The following is a 23386-nucleotide window of genomic DNA, read 5'->3' as shown; positions in this document are numbered from 1 at the left end:
AATGCACAGAGAACGCCCTGGGCAGTGTATCAATGCACAAGGTAAACTGTGCAACTGTGCACAAGGTAAACTGGAAACTGTGGTGTCTCTGATACGTTATAGGCAAAAAAAGTAATCAGAAGTTAGCTGGCATTGGGTACAGATTGTCTCTGTGAATAAATATGCTAAGTAAAGGAACCACCAAAGGAAGGTCCCCATGAAAATAAAGCAAGAGACATCCAGGCTACATATGCCAGTGACAGCCACAAGGGCTCCAATTTTCTTAAATTTTATTTAATCAAAGTTAAGACGTGGATAAACATAAATACAGCACAGGTACTTCAGATCATTCTTCATATTTGTGTACAGACAGACTGATGGATGTAATCCCAATGAAACCTGCAGTCGGTGAAGTGCATACAGCCTTCCCCCCACACACACACAAACAAAACCCAATTTAAAAAACAAACAAAAAATCAAAAAACAACAAAAAAAAGAAAAACCAACCCCCCACACACAATCTCAGCACACACTCTCATTACAAATGATTCATACATAAATAGGTAGAGGGTGCAAACAAGCTAATATGCGAACATGTATAACCTCTCGTTAATGGGGGAAAAAAAACAGAAGCAGCCATAATGATTAAAATACATTCAGTTACTGATAACTAGTTGTGCCATACAAGGCATTATCAAAAAAAGGAAATTGTGCTGCAGAGAAAAGCTATATACAACAAGAAAATAAACTGCAAAGTTAACGCATGCATGTTTTACCCTGGAAAAGCACAGCCCTCCAAATGTTCTCTCTGTGTTTGTTATAAAAGCCCTCTGCACTCAACTAAAATTAAAATGATCTTAAAGGATAATACTTGTAAAGTTTACTTAAGTCTTCAGCCACAGAAAACTGCAATGAAAATAAATGTTCAGAGTCATTTTCAAAACAGGAAGAAAAAAAAAAAACAAACCCAAAAAATCTATTCATCTGATGACATGCATGATTAAAGGTCTAGGCAAGATACACTGCTCTACGTTCCTGATGACTAAGGAAAAAAGCTCAAGTCAATTTAATCTGCAGATGGTCAGAGGATTTTTATATTCCAGCACAAGCAGCAGTTCAGATCTTCTGAATCTTTTCCCCAACAACTACAGGATTCTCTTTTCTGATCTTCTCAGCAGCATCGGCTTTGTAATTGTAAGAGCAACTGTGTACGTCTGAATAACGGTGCATACCACAGTAAACGTTCCCACACCGACACTCGAACCCTGTGGACAGAAACATTAGCTTAGACATTTCAACACTCTTAATTATACCAGTTTGTTTTAAATCCTGAATGTGTTCACTCACTAGCAATAAATCTCAGTCACCAGTGTCAATCAGCCAAAGAGCCTCTGCTGCAGAAAGCATAAGAATCACAAATAATATATTTTGAAGCAATCACAGATTTTATTTGCCCATTTCTTCCTATCACGACACTAGCATAAAACATTCCTAAAGACCTGCTTTCTTTCTTTATGAACCTTCACCCCAGAGAATTCAAGTTTTCTTAAGCCCTTTCGCTGAACCACTGCAAAGCTGGTTAGTGGATGGCAGCAAGCTATCACTCAATTCCTCAGCTAAGCAGACTTATAAAGGGAAATATTTGGAATTACAAACTTCACCTTCAAGGCAGAAGTTGCAAAACAAAATCATACATGACTAAATCTAGCAAGAGCCAGCTGAGAGCACCTTTGGCCAGGTTTTATTTCAAATCACCATCAAGACAACCATGCCCCATTTGCCCTTTAGGAAAACCTTTCAAAGGTCCAAAGCCTAAACAAGTGCAAGAAGAGTAGAATTCAGTTCTTACCAGTGAGTCCAACCTTCTTCCTGCACATGAAGCAACGATTCTTTTTCTGTTTTGGTTTGTCAAGTGACTTGTCTTGTTCTTCAGGTGTAGGCTCTGCGTTCCCTGACACTGAAGCTAATGTTAAACAAAAGTCAGTAAGAACAACAGAAAAAAAATGTTTGTCTCTCCCCTTCCTCTGTTTAAATCACAGGATAACCTAAAGCCCCTCTTATAAGTTCAGGTTCTGGGATGAACCATTTTGCTGTAGCTTCCATGTCTTAAGCGAAATGGAATCTCAGCACAGGTACATGAACTCCCTCCTTCGAGACCTTCAATAAAATATAAGGAAAGAACTCATTAATGCTCAAAGTTCACAATACAAAAATACCATAATGAAACAGAATAATAAAGAATCAGGTTTAAGAGTAAGACTCAAGTGCTGTTAGATTTGGGAAGGGAATCCAACTCCCAAGTGTTTCCCCACCAACGTTACTAGTCCAGTTCTCGAAATCTGCTTGGAAGCAGCACTGTATTTATTAGGACCAGTTGAGTAAAGTGCTCTGTTTCAAATAGTGAATCAACATTATTTTTGTTGGAGGCTGCACTCCTGAGGCCCACACAAAATGCAGGGTTTCAGAACAATCTCTGCCACTCTGTCACTGCTGCTCTTGCACACTTAGGAAAAGCCTACTGAAGGGCTATTCACACTGCCTGGGAAACAGTACCCTCAGCTCAAGATACACAAACTTACAGGGAGGAAGCACTATCCTGAAACCCAGAAGGAAGCAGGTAGGAACCTTTTTTTAAAGACACTTTGGCTAAAGATAGCTTTTAACCTACTTTAATATTCACACACATCTGAAGGAGACAGGTTATCGGCTGTGTGGGAGAATATAAACAAGTCACGGTAGTATTTGCGTGACCCAGGTATAAATAGAAGTTGGCTGGTTTTCCTCAAGTATTTGCACATTCCTTACATTGCAAAACAGAAATAGAAACCAAAAAACTCAACTTCATTTCAGGAAGGGCAAAGAGCCAATCTCTGCCTACCAATCATTGCTAGATCATAGCATGATGTCTCCAGCAAGTAAGGGACACAGAAGCCAGGAATATTTGCAGCAAAGAGTCAAAGAATGAAAGCAAGATCCAGCTAGGAAGAGCATCAATGGAAGCTGAGCTAGAACCAATACTGTAAAGGAGGAAATACAACAAGCCCAGACGTTTGTCAGGGAAAAGGCTGCGGGCATCTATGTGCAGCTGAACTTTTGTTAGGCTGAAAACTGTCAGATGCAGTTCTGTGCTAGTTCTGTACCAGCTGACTGCTATTCTGCATGACAATTCTTCTGGGGTATCTTTTTTCCTGTGCTGCTACTCTGATGGTTTTATTTTTAAGAGAAAAGGGCACTTTCCATTTTTGCAATGTAAAAAAAGAAAAAAAAACCCAAAACACTGTAGTCTGTACCAAGCAACATCAAGAGGTAGGAAAATACCTGACCACCAGCAAAGACTTCACCAGACTGGACAGTTTATTCCAAGGGTTAATCTAGCAAAGACTGTTATATATGGTTCATTAAATCCTTTTAAAAAATAAAATCACTCATCTATGTTACAAGCAGAGCTTTACTTCATCCTGAAATTTATAAGAATTGATAGTTTGCAAGAAAAAAAAAAGGTTAAGTGGCTTCAAATGGCTGTTAAAGGGCACATTTCTGAGTGGACAAATAACATCCATGGTCTGCAAAGCAAGAATCAGAACCGGTAAAGACTAAAAGATGTGAGATATGTATCAGAAGTAGTAAGATTCACTCAAATGAACCCTTGCAGTGTTATATATGGAACAGACACTGCAGTGTTCATTAATTCATTAAGAAATCTTCATGCCATAAATTTAGCAGTTAACATTGTCAAGTTTGCATTTCCTGTTGTAGCAAAATCCAGTTACCTCAGTGTAAGTTTTACTAAAAGCCTCTGTAACTAGCCAAATTTAGGAAAAATTGGCACCCTTCCCTGCATAACAAGGTTTTAATACATACACACTTACATTTTCTTTGTGCATATGGCTCTCACATTAAAAAAGTGTTTAGAAGTATTTAAGAGCTGCTGCTCACTGTAGAACTGAGTGCAGAGATTCTTCCACTGCTGCCAAGAGACACTTTGGATCTTACAGTAACCATAAATTTTAGATCTCAATTTGGTTTTGCATAGAGGATTTTGAATCAAAATCTTCTATGATAAAATCATAAGCATCCCACCACCAAGGCATCTTCAGATGACGAAGGACCAGTGTTTAATGCTACAGCCGTGATGAATGCAATAGGAAAAAAAGCCAGGTAAAATGCAGTACCACCCAGTTTGGATCTTGCAGGAAACATGTTGCAGCCACTCCCAGCTGCTGTACTGTGCCTGGATTTCAGGATACTGCTGCCTGCTTTGCTTGAACTGACTCCCTCCCTTCCCCAGTCCCAGCTCTGCCTTCAGCTGGAGAACAGAAGCACTGGCAGCACCAGTACAACCTGCCAACTAACCAAAAAGGAATAAAGCATGACACACATTTTTCTGGAGCTGACAAGTTGGGCTGGCCACTAGAAGTTCCCTGTTTTACAGGCTATGGTCTTAGCTGATCAAAACAAGGAGAGCCTGGACTTCCTCCTAAAGGCAGAAGCTTTTGCTACTGCTTTGCTTGTGCCAACCCTACTTGAACTTCAGTATACTCTGGCCATGAAAACAGCAGCCACAAGACAAAGCTCGCTCCAATCCTTTTATCCCTGCAGGCATTTGCTGCAAGACTCTCTCCTCTCCCTGCTCTAGATGTTTTCATTTGTCACTCCTGCATTACTAGGCAGAGCTTCTCAAAGAAAAAGGTTCTTTATTTACACAGGAAGAGACTGAACATCTACATTAACCTCTTCAGTGAATCTGACCAGACCTATGAAGAATACCCACTCATCCAAAAGAATGAAATGTGAAGCTAAGGTTAAGATCGTCACTACTTCCTAACATTACTTCAGCTTAGTGTTAAAATTAAGCCTAAAATACGGTGTCCCAGTGCTGGGAAGAGACAAAATAAGTAAGAGCACTCCTACCTACAGCATTTAGTTTTAAATCTGTTTCATTAATGTTTCCCTCTCTCCCTCAAGCATTCATCTACTAAATCAGGATAGCCTAGATTATTTTCTGTGTTTCTATCATAACCATACTCTACCTCCAAGCCTCTGGTACTATCACAAAAATGTGGAGTAGCTGTCAGTTCCTTTCTTAATCCTGTCTACTAAACTAGCCTTGGTAAGATCACTGAAGTTGATGTCCTCAGTTCAACAGCACTCATCTTAGGTCCAGGTTAGCTCCACAAAATTCTGTAGCAATTTGTTTTACTATTAAGGTTTTTTAAGCTTAGTCAGCAATGACTGAACTGTGTTACCTCACTGAAAACCCAGATGAGCACAGAAACAGATGACTTTGTTCACAGCAGCCATGTCTCTTCTGGCTATTCAAATCTTAGTTCGTATTTTGATTTTTCAAATTAGTAAGCACACATTACAAGACTGACTGCATTTTGCAATGCTCATATATCGACCTCTCTGATTCTCAAGGAGTTTAAAAAAACACCCAAACAAATCAAAGCAGCTGATTTGGGTCCCAGAAGTGTTCAAAAATGCCAAGAAACCACCTATTAATAAAATTTATACTTTTAGCCCCTAAATTCCTTATTTGGAAGAGCTCCATCAAGTATGTGATGAACTGTTCCTGCCTTCCATGGCAAGTCTCATGTACCGTTTTTTAACATCCCTGAAATAAAGCATGAATCCCAACCTGGATGGTTTTAAACTCATTAATGCTAGAGAAGTGAAGAGCCTCTCTTCTCCTGCTTGCAGGCCCTGTTAACCTCCTGGCTAACAAATAAGGAAACCTGCCTGGCTCATCCTGAAATGGCCCTGAAGTTGAGTAAGAGGTACAACAGCCCATGAGGCAATGTAAAAATGAGTTGGAGAGATGATCAGAGTAGAAGAAAACTGAATTCTGAATGATGTGGGGTGGGAAAAAAAAAAAAAAAGCTGCAAAATTGTGACAACAATTCAGTGAAATCCACTTAACATCCATCAGAAGCAGCTTTCCTTTCCAAACTTACACTTTCAAAGCAAAACACTGATTTTCAGTTAAGGAATAGCACAGAAGCAGTACTTCAGGAAACAAGGCTGACCCTGCCACAGTGAGTTATAAATAGGGATTGTAATTTAGAACTGCAATTACATGGTGGTGGTGTTCTTAGTTTAGAAATCACTATGGTACAAAGAAAATGACACAGCTGAGTAGTCCAAACACCTGATATAGATTGAGCCTTGAAATACTGTAAAATGTGAATACACCCCTGAAATCAAAGCTTTGAGTTCAGAAAACCATCTTTTCTTCTTACAAGGAGAATTAGCTTCAGAGGTGAGAATTAGAAGGAACACATATTTATGTAAATGGATGAAAGACACTCCTCAGAAAACTTGCTGGGAAAAGCCTTTTCACAGGCTCAAGCCACCTCAAAGCATCAAAATAAGATTTTAAAATAAAGCATTCCCCCCATCTCCCAGTGCAAAGGCAGTAGATCTTGCAAGCCTAGAGTTTCAACTTTCGGTTAAGCCATGATACATATGTAAACAGAGAGACTAACTCAGGCACTGGAGGGAAGACTAAGAATCATGAGACTAACAAAGGCAGGGTAGTAGGAAGATCATCTTGCACAAGCTGCCTTTATGTTCTCCAATATATACACATCCATACCAATGTAAACCTACAGTGCAATATTCACATGCCTGACTGAAGTGTTCTACTTCCCAGAGGTTCCCAGGAAGAGATGTGCCTGCATGAGGCACCCAGCACATCCCAGGTTCCCTCTACTGCAGAACAGGGATGACAGTAAAGCCTTATCTGAATTACCCAGAAGTGTATCAACTGATAATCTAGCTTGCAAACCTACCTCTGCTGTGCTAATCTATAGAGCTTCAGAAGCATAAGCATTTCCAGCACTTGCTATTCTCTTAAGCTGGGCAAGGTCAGACATCACTGATCGATATGAAAGAGAATGTCTTACATGCACTGTCAAAACTGAGACAACAAGAGCTCTCAGCTTCAGAAAGAAAACTTGCAGGTATGAGAATTTACAGCTAGAATATACCTTTTAAGAGTAAACATCTTTCAGTAATTGACATCTCAAAGGCTAGTGCAAAATGGCAGTAGCATTAAAGCATTTTCTCCAAGTTTTAAAGCTGTTGTTTGTATGACAGAGGTGGCCTTATTCAGCACAATAGCTGAATAACTACTCTTCCCTTCCACCTAAAAGAAGGGTGAGCTCAGGTTTAGAAAGGTATCCAAAAACCAAACTTTGATACCAGAGGTACAATAAAAGAATGTATATTTAGCATCTTTAAAGTGGAATTATATGTTGTATCTGTGGAAAACCCAAACTCCTATGTTTAGACTAGTCTAGAGAAACATAATTCTACCCACTAAAGCCTTAGCTGTGTCAGCAGAAGTAAAGGCAGAATACTTGCTGACTTGCTTTTAAATATCTTTTATGAAGTCTGTGGATTTCAAGTCTGAACATTTTTGCCGTTTCTTAAGAAACACTTTTTAAAACTCTTGCATTTTAAGCTCTGCAAGCTTGCACATAAAAAAAAAAAAGAGGGAAAAAAACCCCAACCAGCAATATGGATGTTAGGCCAATATAGTTAAAATCACCCACTCAGCCATTTTCCTTCACACAATCAGTTTGTGGTTTGGTTATTTCCTAAACTGAATGTCAGTGTGCCAAATTATTACACCACTACAGTTCATAGGTGAAAGGCTCTTCTATAGGTATTTCATGCTTATATAAGATACTAACACTGTTCTTATAATAGCTATGTTCTAATACCCTGTATCACAAATAGAGTTATAAACTTGTGATATTTGCTGCATATGACTAGTCTGAGAAAATACTCAAAACCCTTCTTACATATAATAGCTGTGGCATAAAAGACAGAATATTAGACTGATTTATCATGTGCATTTCTAGCCCAAATCACCATACTTCTGGAAGATACCAAAATCTCCAGTTAAATAGAAGTTTTCAGTTTAAGACTTTTCTTTTAAGGTTTATCCTTACTTGCCTTCTGATTTCACAGCATATTTGGGTTTGAGACCAAGCTATCTCTTGAACAGATGTATATTAGAATAGTCAGACTTTAAAAACATCATTCATCCATTTTGTCTCTGAAAACTAGGCACTAACCTTGCAAATCTTCCGTCTCAGGTACTGTTTTGTCCGCAGCTGTACTATCTGGTTGGGATGATGCTACAGATTCTGCTAAGAGTGACTGACTTGACACAGGGCTGGAGGGTAAAAGAAAAAAAAGTCACGATTTTTGAGGTATGCCAGGTATTCCAGAAAGAAACACATTACAGAGTCTCTTAATGAAAACATGCCAAAGGTTTTGATGCTGAAGTTGCTTCTGTCACCATTTAAAAATGCCACAGTGTCCGAGAGTACTGAAGAACCTGAATTGATGAAAAAGTTCAATGTTTTGTGTTAATATTGAATGCAATAAACCAGTTCAACTATAAAACCAGAAAATATATTTTGGGGTAGTCTGAAGCATACATAGGAGCAACAACACAGCATTCAGTATGCAAGGATTTTTATAACATAAGTCAGCAAGATAATTGTAGAGGAGCTACTTTTGGTGTTCTAGTGATATGAACAAGAAAATTGCAGCATGTCAATGTTTCCAGTAATAAAGCATCTGCAGCTGTACACAGAACTCCTTAGGTTTTCACAGTTTAAAGTGGTGCTGGCCAAACTTCCCAACCCTGTCAGCTATACTGGTAAAAATCACAGCATGGGTGGAAACTCACAAATGAATACCCTGGATGGCTCTGGGGAAGAGGTTCAGTATTAGCAGCCCCTCACAGCCAAACTGTTCACCTAGCAGCTCTACTATGGAACAAGAGAGAACTGAAGTCCCAAGCGAGAGGTAGCATTATCCCATTTACCCAACCTGTATCTCCCTTTTCACTTAGAGATTCACTCCAAATCCAAGAAACTGGATTATCTAGCAGCCCACGAACCAAAGTCCTACCAGTAATCCACGATACAACCAAGGCATTGGAGTTGAAATACTAATTGCCAAGAACTGCATGTGGATCTTGAACTGCAAGTCTGGTCACCTACAAAAGGGCATTGTCAATTTACTAGATACTTTCTCAGCATATCACAACTGAGGTATTACCAGAGACTGAAGTTGAATCCCTGCTTTTATGCTGGGAAAAAAGTGAAACTCGCTCTTCAAAAGAAACAGTGCAAGAGCAACCATCCACTCATTTCTCCAGTAACCAGTAATCAAGTCAGTGATCAAAGAGGTAATTTTTTTTCACTTTCATGCTATTAAAGATTGTGTGAGAAGAACCTAAGCACTGTAAATGGTTCACTCTGGCATCGAGCTGGATCATTTTGGTTTGTTTTTTGCACATACCAGAAGAGTTGTATCAGGGTAAGATATTTATTTTCTACCCCAGTCAAAAATCCCAGAATGGCAAGACCCAAAATAGCAATAAGCATGGCACCTAGCTCTCAGTTCATATGCAGGATCCAAGCATGAGATAACACCTCCTATAAAAAGCTAAGGAGCAGAAAACAGTCTGAAAAGAACTGGCCAACAATAACTGATGAAATCACTCTCAGCCTGTGCTTTACTACATTGTAATTTCTAAAGGAAAGTTAGAATGAGTACTACTGCAAATTAGTGTGCTATAGGATGGAAGCTAACATTTTCCACCCAATTTCCAAAACTGAAATGCAGCTACTAAATACAAACAAATATTTAGCTTTTACAAGTGAAAAGCACTTAGTAAGTCTGAGTGATTCACAAGAGGACATTATGTCTCCTTGAATAATCCAGTAGGAAATTGCTTGTTTAATCAGAAATTGGTTCCATTGCACAACTTACAGTAAGATTCAGATATCTCTTTTCCATCTTCTAGTACACTCCACTTTTTGCAAAGCAACTAGTTTAGCATATTGTATATCATACATTTATTTATGAGAGCTCTGGAAAACAGCTTTCTGCCATTTTACAAAATCCTCACATTTCTAAGATGGAAAGAGCTCTCCTTTGGTAAAGGTACAGCCAACTGCATGCTGCGGAGCCAAAAGACCAGCCAGACAAGCCTCTGTAGAACAGCACAAAGCTGGCATAGCTCCTATTTGAGGCTAAACTCTGAAGATTAATTTGCATTTGAATGTAACAAGATGTAGCTAACAGATCAGCTACTATTTACTGTGAGAGCCCACACTTTAAAGTTAGCAGTTGAAACTTACACATTTTCCTAATCCAGGTCCTAGTATTTATTTATGCAGTATCAGTACACTTCATTTAATCACCCTAATACAGGTATTTACTTCAAAGCCCAGAACAGAGAAACAGCTTACCTTGGCTGCATGGATGTCGATGGAGTCGCTGTAGGTTCTAAAGTTGACTGAGTTTCCTGGGTGCTGCCTTCTGTGCACTGAACTGGTAGGGACTCAGTTATACTACTGACAGAGGGTGCTGGAAGGAAGACACTAATGTAAATATGTTATACTACTTCCTAGGATTACAGAAGTTATACTATGCAATTATTCTTTATTATTATTATAACATATATAATATAATTTGTATTATATATCAATTATATTGACCCCCATGACACCAAAGTAATTATGTTTGACTATATTTTGATCATGTTCCAGCTCCATGTCCCCAGAAGTTACACAATTTTAAAGGTGGAGCTTTCAAATAGGTTACTATTTTGTGCTACTCAAAGCATCGAGCAACAGCTTTCTCACCATGAACTGCAGTATTCTGACATAAGCTTGGGTTCTGGCTGAAAAAGATGGATCTGTGAGAAACAGTAGTGTAGACCCTAACGACAACTTAGAATCCGTTGTGAAGTTGTAGAACTTCATTGTAGAACTTCATTCCCAGATTCCAATGGAAGCTATTGCTTCAAATGCTCCAACCCTGGCAGTGTTCAAGGCCAGGTTGGACAGAGCCTTAGGCAACATGGTTTAGCACGAGGCATCCCTGCCCATGGCATGGGGCTGGAATTTGATGATGCTAAAATCCTTTCCAACCCAAACCATTCCATGATTCTATGGTATTCCAAGTGCACCCTGAGACTCCTTGCTGTCAGTATTCAGCCAAGCCAGAATGGACATTTTAGCAGCTCCAGTGAGGCACTCCCTAACCCTCTTACACCCAGAAGAACATAAAGTTGAAAACATTGGAGTGAACAGGGCAGAGAAAGCTTTCCTCTTTGAGGACGCTACCATTAAAGGGGGAAGAACCCTCTAGCTTTTTCTAGAGTGAATGTAGGACAGCACTTATTTCAATGGGAAATCTGCTTTGCAGGAAAGATCACAAGTACGTGGAACACCAGGCAAAAAGGAACAAAAAGGATCTCTCCCTTAAGTTAAGGGCAACTATTCTTAAAAAGCATTTACAGGTTAATCCTTCAGCATCAGACTGCAGGAATTAAATACCTGTATTTTAAATGCTTTTCACAAACATTCCCCATGCTAAATGTTATCTCTGCTGTCAGTAATTTCAGGAAAAATATGTTCACACAGTAATTTTTACTGCATTTTTTTATCTTCAAATTGCTAATACCTTCCATATTAATCTAAGTATTTCCAAGAGTCTACTTCTGAGAAGGTTTATCACAGCACAATTGTATCATGAGCACTTCATCCAAGCTCATTCCATAATGTTAGAATAAAATGTTTTGCACTAATCTTCCTGTATTTTTAGGATTTGGACATGATCAGGAAGCAAGTTGCCATCTAATGTGTCATTTGGAGTTGTTCAAATAGCTGTATGTTAGCATTACTTACCAGGAGGGCTAATTCTACCATTACTGTTCTGCCTTTGAAGGTGTTCTTTGTAGCACACTGAACACATGCCATTTGTACGAGGATTCCCATAAAATCCGCAACCAGTGGAACAAAGCATAGGCACTTGGCTACGGTTAGTTTCTTGAGCCATTTTCCCTTCTTCTACAAACCTGAAATTGAAGCATACAACCCAGTATTTAGCAACCTGAGAAATTCCTTCTTTTACAGTTGACATTTGAATATCCAGAGTTTCCTGTAGTTAAGAAAAAAGATCATCTATAACAGAAGCCTTGTGGATAACTCATTGCCATTTCCTAATAAAAATCTACAAGGTCTGCTCAGTAATACAGACACAGCCATATATATGATTTACATGACCCACACATCCAGACCCTTCCAGCCCCACCATTTTGTGGTTAGCATAGAGCTCGCAAAGAAAAGTAATTTTAGGAAATAATAATGGAAATAGTACTGCTTTTAGCAGTAAGTTAAGGGAAGGTAGGGGAGGGGGACACTTATGTCAAACCCTGCTTGAACCATGAACACCTGATACTGTGAATGAGTACTGCAGAATGAAAAGACAAGCATGGCACCACATGCTTACTGCGTAATAGTTATTATTAACAATAGTCACATGAATGCACAAGTTACTGTTTAGTCATCACATCATTAGTGAAGAACAACAACTACTTACCACAAAACATGAATTATGATTTTTCACATTAAAAAAAATCACCTTTTCAGTCAAAAAACTACACTATGCACATGTACCAGTTTTGTGTGAAAAGAGAAATAAGAGATAAATACCAAGGCGACTCCTAACATCCTTAGTTTTCTTTGTAAAAGGTCTCTAAACCTTAGTACATGAAAATGACAAAAAATGGCCATATGCAACAGTATTCTGAGCCCCCACCTGTTCTCAGATGGTCTCACCTGTACGTGAGTTATTGACATGTCACTCAGATAAAAATTATTTTTCCATTATTTACCCCCAATCTTGCCCCTTTTTGTATCAATTTTAAAAGTAAAACAAAACAAAAACAAAAAACAACACACCCAACCCTTCTCATTAAGAAACCCAAGTATCTCAAGGTATCAAGTCTTTCAGTCAAGACCAATTTAGGCCTACCATTTTATACTTCCTGATTAAAAGTTAGGCTGAAACATGGATCATTTTAGTTCTTGCCAGTAAAACCAAAGATAAACAATATTACAAAAACAATAATAAAAAATAAATCTTTCTAGTAACATAAGTATAAAAAAAATTAAAAAATGAAGCCAGAGATGAAGGGGTTTCAAGATGTCTGAATAATTTACCACCTATGAAGTTAAAGAATTAAACTACAGTAAGAAGTACACCAGAGTAAAAAGATTTCCTTTTACATAAGATGTTTTTGAAGCCAAATACAAGTTTCCCATTATTTTGGTTTTATACAAATATCCTCCTCTCTTCTCACACCCACATGCATTGCATTTTGTTTTTATTTCTCCAAAGTATATGAAACTGATACCTCAAAAGCAAACCCCTGGGTTGCAAAGCTAACAACAGAAATGACAGTCAAGTCCTCTATTCACAGCAATAAGGTACTATCAGGATGAGAAAGTATTCAAGATACAAGGAAGACGTACAGGCAGGAAGACAAAATAAAAATCCCTGATAGTATCTCATTCAGCTTCAACCTGCAATTAAGCTTATTTCAGCTGTTTGACTGCACTCCCCCATCCCAATATAGAAGCATTTGCTTTCCACATACAAAGCCCCCATTGACCTCAAACGACAGCTAAATTTGATTTTGCTGAAGTACTGTACTTGTAGCTGAAAGAGCACTTTCATTCCTGCTTTTCTCCAGACAGCCCTTTAGAATTCAACTGCAAGTAACCCAAGTGGGAATTCAATTCTTATGCTGGGCCCAACATTCAGCAGAAGAAGATTCAGGAGAGCGTAAATGAACATGAGTTTTCTGTGCTTTGGTAACTCAAACCCATTTAAAGATTAAACCTTACACAAGTCACTCTTGGCACAGAATGTTTAAGATTGAAAGACTAATTTAAAAACATTGGACAGAACATTTCATAAGGGCTAACAGATTCAGTGGCACAATACAAGCATTAACCCTTTTAATTTCAAGCAGCAGCACGATAAAAGAGCCTTACCACACAACCTTTCAAAATTAAACCTGATGGCCTTTCTGGTCAATAGTTAGCTTCAAGCAGCACACACACAGGAACTCAGTAACAGCACCAGTTACTGCTAATTTTGTTACTCCCTGACACAACCATTGCTGAAGGACCAGGTGCTAATGCAATCACAGCATAACAATTTCTAACATGGATGTAAAAAAGTCTGCTCTGATTCAATAAACAAATTGTGAAAGGCGTGCAAAGATGCCCAGAAGAAAAACAAGAAAAGCTGGACCGAGTTCCAGCTAAGCCAGTTCCCAAGTTCATTAACCAGTGGATCCTGCCTCCAGCCAAAAAGCACAAGCCACTGGCATGAGGCTCCAGAATACTTAAATCTCCAAGGGGAAGTGCCAGGGATTCTTCTGAAGAGTTTTAATAAAAGCCACAGGAAGCGGAAGATCCTTCATTGGTTGCTAATATTTGGGGAATAAAATGGATGAGATAGGGTCAAACTGATGCAATGTTATGAAGTCAAATGAGAAATAAGTTGAACACAAACACAGGCGTGCACTGCACTCAGAAGAGGGCAGTCACAGTCCCCCACACCGGCTCCAGGGTAATCTGTACTTTTACCCACCCAACTAGTCCCTGGAGCCACCAAAAACCCCCACTAGGAACAAAAGGGTCATCACCACCATAGAAAGTTTTCCAACAGCTCACTGAGCTCAGTCAGTTCATACACAAAGCAAAAAATGAAAGAAAAAAGCATAATACGCAGGGGGAAAGCTGTGGAACTGATGCAAGGGTTGACAGATGACACATGACAGATGGGAGGGACAACACACATTTTGGCAGCTGCTGAGATGGTTGAACTGATATATTTGAACCCTAAAACCACAGAATGCCAAACCAGCATATGCAGCTTTTGCTCCCCAGCTTCTGACTCTGTCTCCCATGCTGTTCCCTCCCTCTCACTACTCACATGCACCAAAATGAATCAAGGAAGTGATCAAACTTAGAAAACCAACCACTCAATCTTCTGCCAGTTAGTTTTAACACAGACTGCCTTCCGAGCCTGTGTTTGTCACACGTGCTGTATGGGCATGAGAGAAGGTCTAGCCGAAGACACGTGTGGAACCACTTGTTTCAGCAGCAGAGCAGGCTTAAAGCATTAGCCTAGCTTAAAACAGACATTGAAAACATAAGGGAGGAGATCCAAGTGCTGGCAGTTCCTGCCACTGCACTTCAGACATGCCTCTCCTGTACAGATCCATACTGCACGTGGGCAAAGGCCAAGATGACACAGCACTGTGCCTCAGGGACTTTCCTTTCTCACTGCTCAGGCAGGAGTCAAACAGCCACAAGCAGAGCAGCCTGACTCTGTCTCTATCTCAGCACACATGTACAGCAAGAGGTCACCAAACAGATGTTTTGGGGAGAGGGAAGACCTCCCCTCACCCCAGTTCTTGGCTCAGATTCAGATGATTTTTGTTTCAAAACCATCCATAATTCCTCACACAGGAAGATCTTTAGTATTGCAGAGCCAAACCATCACATAAGCCAGTAATGGTGGGCTGTCACTGAAATTGCAGCCTTAGAAGCACTGCGAAAGGAGTGAGCCTGCTCCCACAGCCCCATCCCCTGCTGCACACCCCCACCCTTGAGTCAGATCAGTTCATCCATCTGATGGAAAAAATTTGAGTATTTATTCTGGTGGACTGGAGAGCTTGCTGAGCTGACAGATCAACTCTAGACAACTGACATACAGCACAAAAGGAAGTGACAAGGCTAAGGATAGGATGACCCTTTACAGGGGCAGCTAGCCCTTACTGAGCATCACTGTAAAATATATCCCCCATGTGTTCCCCACCTGTAGTTTCAAAACTGGTCTCCTAGCTTGGCTGCAGTACAAAACTTAAAGCAACTTCATACCTGAAGTGACAGCAAGGTCCTGGGATCATCATGGCTACATGTATCACAACAATAAACTGGGATCTTGTAAACACTGCAGGTATCTGTGGGCTCTGCCCACTCCCCTCAAGCTGTGCACGCACAGCATTCATAGGGTCATGCTGAAGACAAAGCTGATTCATCGTAAAAGAAAAATATACAACCCAACTCGTAACAACATTTTAAGCATATTCCGTTTTGCTTTACAGTAGTCGTATAACCAGTTGTACAAGCACTAGTAAGTAGGAAGCAAGCCAGAGGGAGTACAAAAGCCTTAAACAACCCAAACACAGAACATTCACTTTGTTGAAGATAACTCCATGAAAAGACTTTTCGTATTAGCTAAAAATTGCTAAGCTTAAGCCAAAACTACCTCTGAAATTTTCTTCTCAAAGCCATTTATTGCCACCAGAAGCACAGCAGTCCGCAGAGCTGTGTGCCAAGTCCTCTTTTCTACAAATTTGGTGCTTTAAGTGTACCCATTCCTCTTACTCCTGTCATACCAACAACTTCATGCATCTATAAGGCCTGCTTACTGCTGCTGTTACAGGTCCTACCATTCCCCAGTCACCAATGCACATTCTCAGAGTGAATTATTCTCTGCATTAAGCAAAACTCACAATCGACCATATAAAAGACATTCCTGATTATAAAGTCTGTAGAGCCGAAGCTGTAGAAACACTAAAGCAGTCCAACCTTTTGGACATCAGGGGCTGTAGGGAGAGACACACCTCTCTCCAATGCAAGTAACAAAGTATTTGTGTAGATCCCTTCCCCATAAAGCAGGCACCACAATACTAGTCTTTTTTCCACCTCCTTTTTTTCTTATTAATTAAAATGTTTATATGCTACTAGTTTCAAATCACTGATACCCTAGCTTCATCGCCTTCAAATGTTAATCAGTAAGATCAGAGCACAGTATTTAGCAGGATTAAACATGAGGTTTCAGAATAATCTCTTTCCCTTCCCCCTTGCCTCAACCAGAAAACAAGAACTCCAGCACAGAAGCCAGCCTTCTCCTCATCTTCCTCAAAGATCTCCCAAATTCACTACTTCAAGTTGTGGTAGACAAAGTGAGCGCATCCTCACATCCGCCACCCCAGCTCAAGTACAGTCTTGTGTTCTACAATCACTCCTAAAATCCGTGACTAGTATGGGAAGGATCCCTCCCAGCTGCTAACACTGAAGCAGAAGAGACCACCCAAACAGCATTCTCCTTCAGCACTGAAACTGAACCATACTGATGCCAGCTTGGAAAACGCTTCTCAAAGAGAAAGCAGAGCATTTAGCATAAGCTGCTCTCTTCACTGCCTAAGATCAACGCACTGACAGACTTCAGCTGACACTCACCTTGAAGGATGAATCCAATTTTAACAAGTGATTAAAATATTCCCACCTCTATCATAATCATCTTTATAATGAAGCAGCTCAGCACAATAAGCACCAGTACTAATGGTCATTTTCTTTGTGCTAACAAAGAAAGGAAGAAACTGCAAAAATTGTAATTTGTGCTATTTAAATATATAAAGTTTTATCCCAAGGACATATAAAAGCAAGAGATGAAGTTGTGCAGACAAAAATACACTTCATTTTAGAGCATCCACTGGTACAGACATACAATATCACCTGTATAATCAGATGAAAAGGCATGTTGGTACAAAAAACAGTAAATAGGAAATACATTCCTCTACAGGCTTATCAAAACAAATAGCAAATAAAGGCTGAGGAGCAGAGTCTTGCTGAGTCTTGCTGAAGTTACCAAAGCACTGGCTGTACTTGAGGATGCCACTTCGCAGCAGAATTCGCAGATACACGGCTCCTCAGGTGTCCTGCTTCAAGAAGAACACTACTCAGGGTATAAAACACTGGACCCACAGAATGACCCTGTTTTCCTTTTACTCTGTTGCTCTCTCCCAAAAGGCCCCAATTTACATTCACTGAGCAGTCATTTGTAGCTGCTTTAAAGCATTAGCATGTCCCAGGAACTTGCTATGGAGCCAAGAAGAACTGGCAGATTTGAATAGGGGCCTCAGTCATTACAGTTCAGGCCAGCTTGCTCCTAGCAGTCAGACATGTCATTTCATCTGCAGCTCACCCTGGCTAAAACACTCCAGCTGCTTCAGATTTGCCATGTGTGGTTACACTGACCCAGTTTCGTCAGAATGCTTTTGAGTTAAAAAAAGTGAATATGTTTAAGGACCAACTATGCAATCGGATCTGTAAGGGCAGTGACCTCTTTGTTCCTGCAGCAGCAGAACACACAGCTGCTGCATTTTTCAAAACACAGGAGTTATCCAACTTCCCCAGCACTAAGAGAACCCCTGCATTTTAAAACTTCCAATTCATTCCAGTAGGCCTCGAGTTTTCTTCCTGCTTAGGACTAAACACAGTTTTAAGTTGCAATTTGAATTACTAAGGTAGAATTTATATAATGACATAGTATCAAAAACAAAATATTCACACTAGTGACCAAAGACTTACATAAGATGTTTTCTCAATTCACTTAAGTCATTCAATATCTACTTATGTTCCAGTCTATTCCTGTTGAGCAGCTTTTTATTTTTGTTTCATGCATAGGCTTATTTTAGGCTTCTATCAAGCACTTACATTAGACACTCCCAGAAGAAACTTTACAAAAAGATGGAAAGAGTTACAGAAGCTTTTCCTTCATTTTCTAGTAGTCTGCAAGTTTAAATCCTTCAGTACAAGAATTATTATAATTAGAATTTGGACCCTCAAGAAAGGTACATTCTCTGTACAGTGCAAATCCCTGATTTAAGATGGCAGAAAGACTGAAAGACTGGTGGAAAAGAGCCACACACAAGAGAAAGTGCAATCTCAGAAGTGGCAAATGTACAGAAAAGAGTTTAGGCTTTAGGAAGGGAGGGAACATTAGCAACTCTGGTAACTAATTCGAGCCAGAGTATCATACTACCAATGTTACATCATTACACAACGCAGGAACACTTGGTACAGACAATACCCACAGTGTTAAAGCATGTATATTGCCAACTACAGCTGTCTGCTCTTGTACTCAAGGTCACATGAGGAACAAGAGAACATTTCAATACAACCTCTTCAGTCTTTCTAGGCAAGAACAAAGACACAGATACTATACTGGTATCAAGGAGATAACTGATAACAAGGATTCAGCTTTCTATGCTTGTCTGCATACACTATTAATAGATGTGACTTTGAAACTGTAATTACTACTTGTGGCCATGCTCAGCCTTTGCAAAGTACAGATTACTAGAACCAAAGATCAACTGCTGTAAAACAGGGTACCTCAGAAACTCTCATTCACCTCATGTAAACACATTAAATTACCTGCAGTGACCACCTAAAGTGTATAAAGCCCAGAAGTATAAGCAAATTTCTTATTTACTTTCCAAACTTTTTAGTGTAGTCACCATTCCAAATAAGGGCGCAATTCCATGAAGTTTACTAGTCTACTGAAGATTAACCCTAAAGAAAAACAAACCCTAGTGATGCAACAGGTATGTTTTATTGACTTAATAGGAGGAATCACATTTTGTTTACATGGGACTTCAAAGATGCAGAGTAGAGACAAACATCGTTTTGTCTAAGTGTTGGAATTACTGAAAGCTGCCACACAGAGCTACCAGCTTTTCACTACATGATGGTGTGGTTTCTGCAGAAATTCCCACTACTTCATTCTGGAACACATGGTAACTGCTCCTGTACCCAAAAGAGTAAATGGAGACCCTGTATGCAGCCTTCAAGAATTTTCCTCTTATTTTTAATGTTGGAGGATTAACATTGAGCCTAAAGCAACAAAATACAACTCAAGATGCCAAGGACTACCACTGTTAGTACATTTAAGCATGTACATTTGAACTTCTTAATTGTTCGAGACCAACTGCAGCACCACTGTAATTCAGCCCTTGCATATGCCAGTAGCCAAACTTTGCAGTATTCAAAGAAACATTTTTTCCTCTTAGAAAACTTAATAGCCTCTTTATTTACTTCTTATTCCCCAGCAGCACAACACATGTGCAGGCAACCCCAGTTAATCCAAGAAACTAGTGCAGAGAAGTACAGAGATGCTTTCACAAAGAGCACCACTCACATGTTCTAAGTTTCTGCCTCTTCAGTGACGACTATCAGAAAATCTAAGCTGACAAAACTGCCTTTTTGGAGAGGTCAACCTGAATGCAAGTGAACAAAAACCAAAACCAAGCTCACATACAGCACAAAAGTCACTTCTTGGTTCAAGAGAAAAAGCAGCAAAGAAGCTTTGGAGATAGACACACTTGTTTACAGGAAGATACAACAGGGTCCTTTGATAAAGGTAGCTAGGTAAACAATGAAAGCACTGAGAGTGACACTGCAACTACAATTGTTCTGTATGAAGACAATTTCTTAGTGAATTACAGACAACAAAAAGTGAACTTGAGAAAAGAACATGTAATGTTTTGGGAAGCTGTTTTTTTATTGGTATCAGAAATAGTCATGGTGACAAAAGTTTAAGCAGCATACCCAAGGAATGCAGAGAGGACACTGGCCAACTGCCTCACTGGTCATGTGGTCCTACTCACAGCACTGTATGTCCATAAACAACCTAGAGGAGCGACCAAAGTGTTTTTCTCCCAAAATACAAAGCTGCACTTACACAGTTTAGTGCACCCAGATCACCCCAGATTTAAAGCTAGAGACAGACAGGCTCAGCAGGTCTATTTTTGGAAGATGGCTGTCTCTATGATGAAACTGCCACAGAAACCTTACATGAAGTTAAACTTGTGATGGAACATGCAACTACTACTAAAAGAGCATACTTTTAGGTAGCACTTGCTCTGGCATCTCTGCTCAAGAGGAACAGACTTGGGAGACAGACCCATTACAATAACCAAACTATCTCAGCACTTGCTTGTCAGCAGCCTGCTACATCAACTCACACAAACCAGTCCCTACCACATGTAGCTGGACCACTGTCATGCTGCACTAGTTGCAGATACTGCTCAAGAATCCCTTTCCTCTCTAGAATTTGCGCTACCTCTTCCCTGTACTTTGGCATTAAGGTGCCTAAGCCAAAGACTACAGGAACCATCAATTTGCTCTCCAGATTTCTACACAGCCCTATAAATTTAGAGCTTACTTGAAATCTGTCAGATTACAGAAATGCCTTCTTTTAAAATGCTGTATAAAAGATAAGAAAGCTCCTCTGAAACAGGCAAGACAAGGCTACATTCCACTTTCTTTGGCATCACATATTAAAGTCAGACATTCCAGAAATCAGAGGTTGAGTAAAATAAGAATCAAGAGATTCTAAAATCCTCTATATTCCCTTATGATACCAGACCAAAGTTTAAGGGATGCAGGAGGGCAAATCCACAGACTACCTTTGATGATGTGTTTTAAAACAGGTTTGGCTTTACAGACTGGTAAAAAGTAACCTGTAAGAAGGATTCAAACACAAGACTACCCATATAATTGCTGAAAGAATAGATATAGATTCAGTAATCACTTCTTTTGAGCATCAGTGAATAAGTAATCTTCTCTCAATACAGCATAAGTTTCACTTATTTTAAGCATATCAAATTCAGAAGCGATAAAATACGCTTTAATACAAGTCCCCAAAATAGTTTCTTGTTAACAAAACACCTGTTGCTGAGAACTGACAGTAAGTACAAAACACATTATAATTTGTTTTTATAAACAGCACTATGTAGAATTTTAATTAGCTTATAATGCTACACCTCTACGTGGGCCTAATGCTAAGGAAGGTCCTGCTTTAATATCAGGGTTCCTGGCTGTTAATAAATAAGGTGATCGTCATAATCATTTCTGGCTGGGGCATCTTGAATTCAACTTAAGTTCCAAGAACATTGTGATTATCATGCATGATGTGTTGCTCTATTTAGAATTATGCACTATGCCTAATTTAAGTGTTCAAAATTATACAATACCCATACTGTGGTTTGATGGGGAACTCAACCTAAAGCTAAAGCTTGACCAAACAAAGAGTGCATTTAAGGACAAATTTTCAGCTGAAGAGGTATAAGTATGAAGTTCCCTGTGGTAAAGCTGCATTCCTCATCTTTTGCAATGCATTTAAATTTAGTCAAGGGACTCAAAGGTGCTACTTTGCTTTAACCCTAATGCTATTCTAGGGTTTTTCATTGTTGGGTTGGTTGGGCTTTTTTTCCTTAATTATTATTTCAGTCACTGGGGAAGCCAGGTTACATGATGCCAAACAATTTACTAGATGTCTAAATACTAAAACCTATGTCACTGCACAGAGCATAGGAAAGTATTATGCAGTTCATCAGCAACCACCATGCTGGGCAACTGTTATTTACCCATCACTTTAATATACTGTTCAAGTCTCACTAAAGATATGAATATACCAACTGGTCACATTATGAAGTTTTGCATCTTTCCTTTGTTTCCTCTCATCTGTCACGTTACACTGCCTGAAAAACTGCAGTGTGTAAAAGTGGAAGTGCAACCAATACACATGCATCCAATATGTATTTATATGCAACTTATGCAATGATTTCATGATACAAGTAACTTTAGCTTTAGATACTTCCGCCACAGTGCTGCTGGGCCAGGAACTCACCTACCTTGAAGGCTTCATTCTTCAACAGCTTGGATTGGTTCTTGTAGCTGGTTTATGGTGCAGCTCTACAGCTCTGCGGCAGGAGGAAGGTGAAACTACCCAGGTAGTGTCAGAAGTGAGCTCTAAGGCTCACATCACCAAGAGGTCGGAGTGGAAATGAAGAGTTGCCTCGTACAGCATTAACTAGCCAAGACAGTGTCTGATTAATATGTAAGGAGCTAAAGAACAATCAGAAATTTGCACTGTGAGACACTCTTCTTTCTGGTTTCCTAAACTATACCACTTGCTCAGATGGAGAGCTCATTACACTGTTTCATGGAAGGAAAAGCTTAAAAACTATTGGAAGAACTTGATTAAGGACAACTGGCAGTGGGGGAAAAACTGCCATCATGGAACAGAATTTTTTTTATCCTTCTTTCCCAAGCCCATACAGAACAGACTGCCTGTATTTCAATTCCTCAACTGACAAGACAGAGTTGACAGCTTTCGAGTAAGAGCCTGCATTGCAAACACTGTGCTTTAATCACCAGAGCGTCCCTTTTACCTACTAATACTCCAGGTACAATTCTGCAAACTGCTTTTCTGACAACCAGGTTTACTATTCATTCTGTTTTCAGACAAGTTTCAGCTATGTGAGCATGCATTTCTAGTAGAATGTCTCCCCCACTTACTGTCCAGAACACTTAAATCAGCAAGTTAAGAGCACAATAGCCTAAAAATAGCATGGCTAGATGCCACTGTCTCCCCATTTATTACAATGGTACCTTTGTACAGAGTTTTCTTCAATTCTACATAGAAAAATATAGCCATAAATGTCTTTAAGGCAGGGACTTGTGTCTAAAAAGGCCAAGCTATTAAGTAGTCGCATGGGAGTTCCCCCTTGTTCCTCAAGCCACATAAACAGAAATTTGCATTTTTAGAAGACTTTTGAATAATAACTCCCTAAGTAGATCTGACTTCTCTTTTTATCCTCTTGCCATAGTGACTGTATTCTGCCTGAGAACAGATTGACACATGACAGAGTAACAGC

General features: G+C 39.5%; 1 protein-coding gene across 4 annotated transcripts in view; it reads right to left on the bottom strand.

The window, feature by feature from the left end:
- Positions 1–230: 230 nt before the first annotated feature.
- The window catches only part of ZFAND6 (zinc finger AN1-type containing 6), a 36899-nt gene continuing 13743 nt past the window's right edge, over positions 231–23386 (bottom strand). For 3 of the 4 annotated variants that reach the window (XM_034066141.1, XM_034066140.1, XM_031048660.2), the window contains 5 exons: positions 11703–11872; positions 10260–10377; positions 8064–8164; positions 1829–1942; positions 231–1244 (listed from right to left, as the gene is read on the bottom strand). In XM_034066141.1, the coding sequence (XP_033922032.1) occupies positions 1096–1244; positions 1829–1942; positions 8064–8164; positions 10260–10377; positions 11703–11853 (633 nt within the window). In that variant the 5' untranslated portion in view covers positions 11854–11872 and the 3' untranslated portion in view covers positions 231–1095. Of the gene's footprint in view, positions 1245–1828; positions 1943–8063; positions 8165–10259; positions 10378–11702; positions 11873–13856; positions 13881–23386 lie in introns of those variants that run through there. The other variant, XM_031048659.2, reaches the window with a different exon arrangement.

The sequence above is a fragment of the Melopsittacus undulatus genome, chromosome 9, assembly GCF_012275295.1.
Source record: "Melopsittacus undulatus isolate bMelUnd1 chromosome 9, bMelUnd1.mat.Z, whole genome shotgun sequence".
NCBI lineage: Eukaryota > Metazoa > Chordata > Aves > Psittaciformes > Psittaculidae > Melopsittacus > Melopsittacus undulatus.
This window is presented reverse-complemented; position numbering and strand designations above follow the sequence as displayed.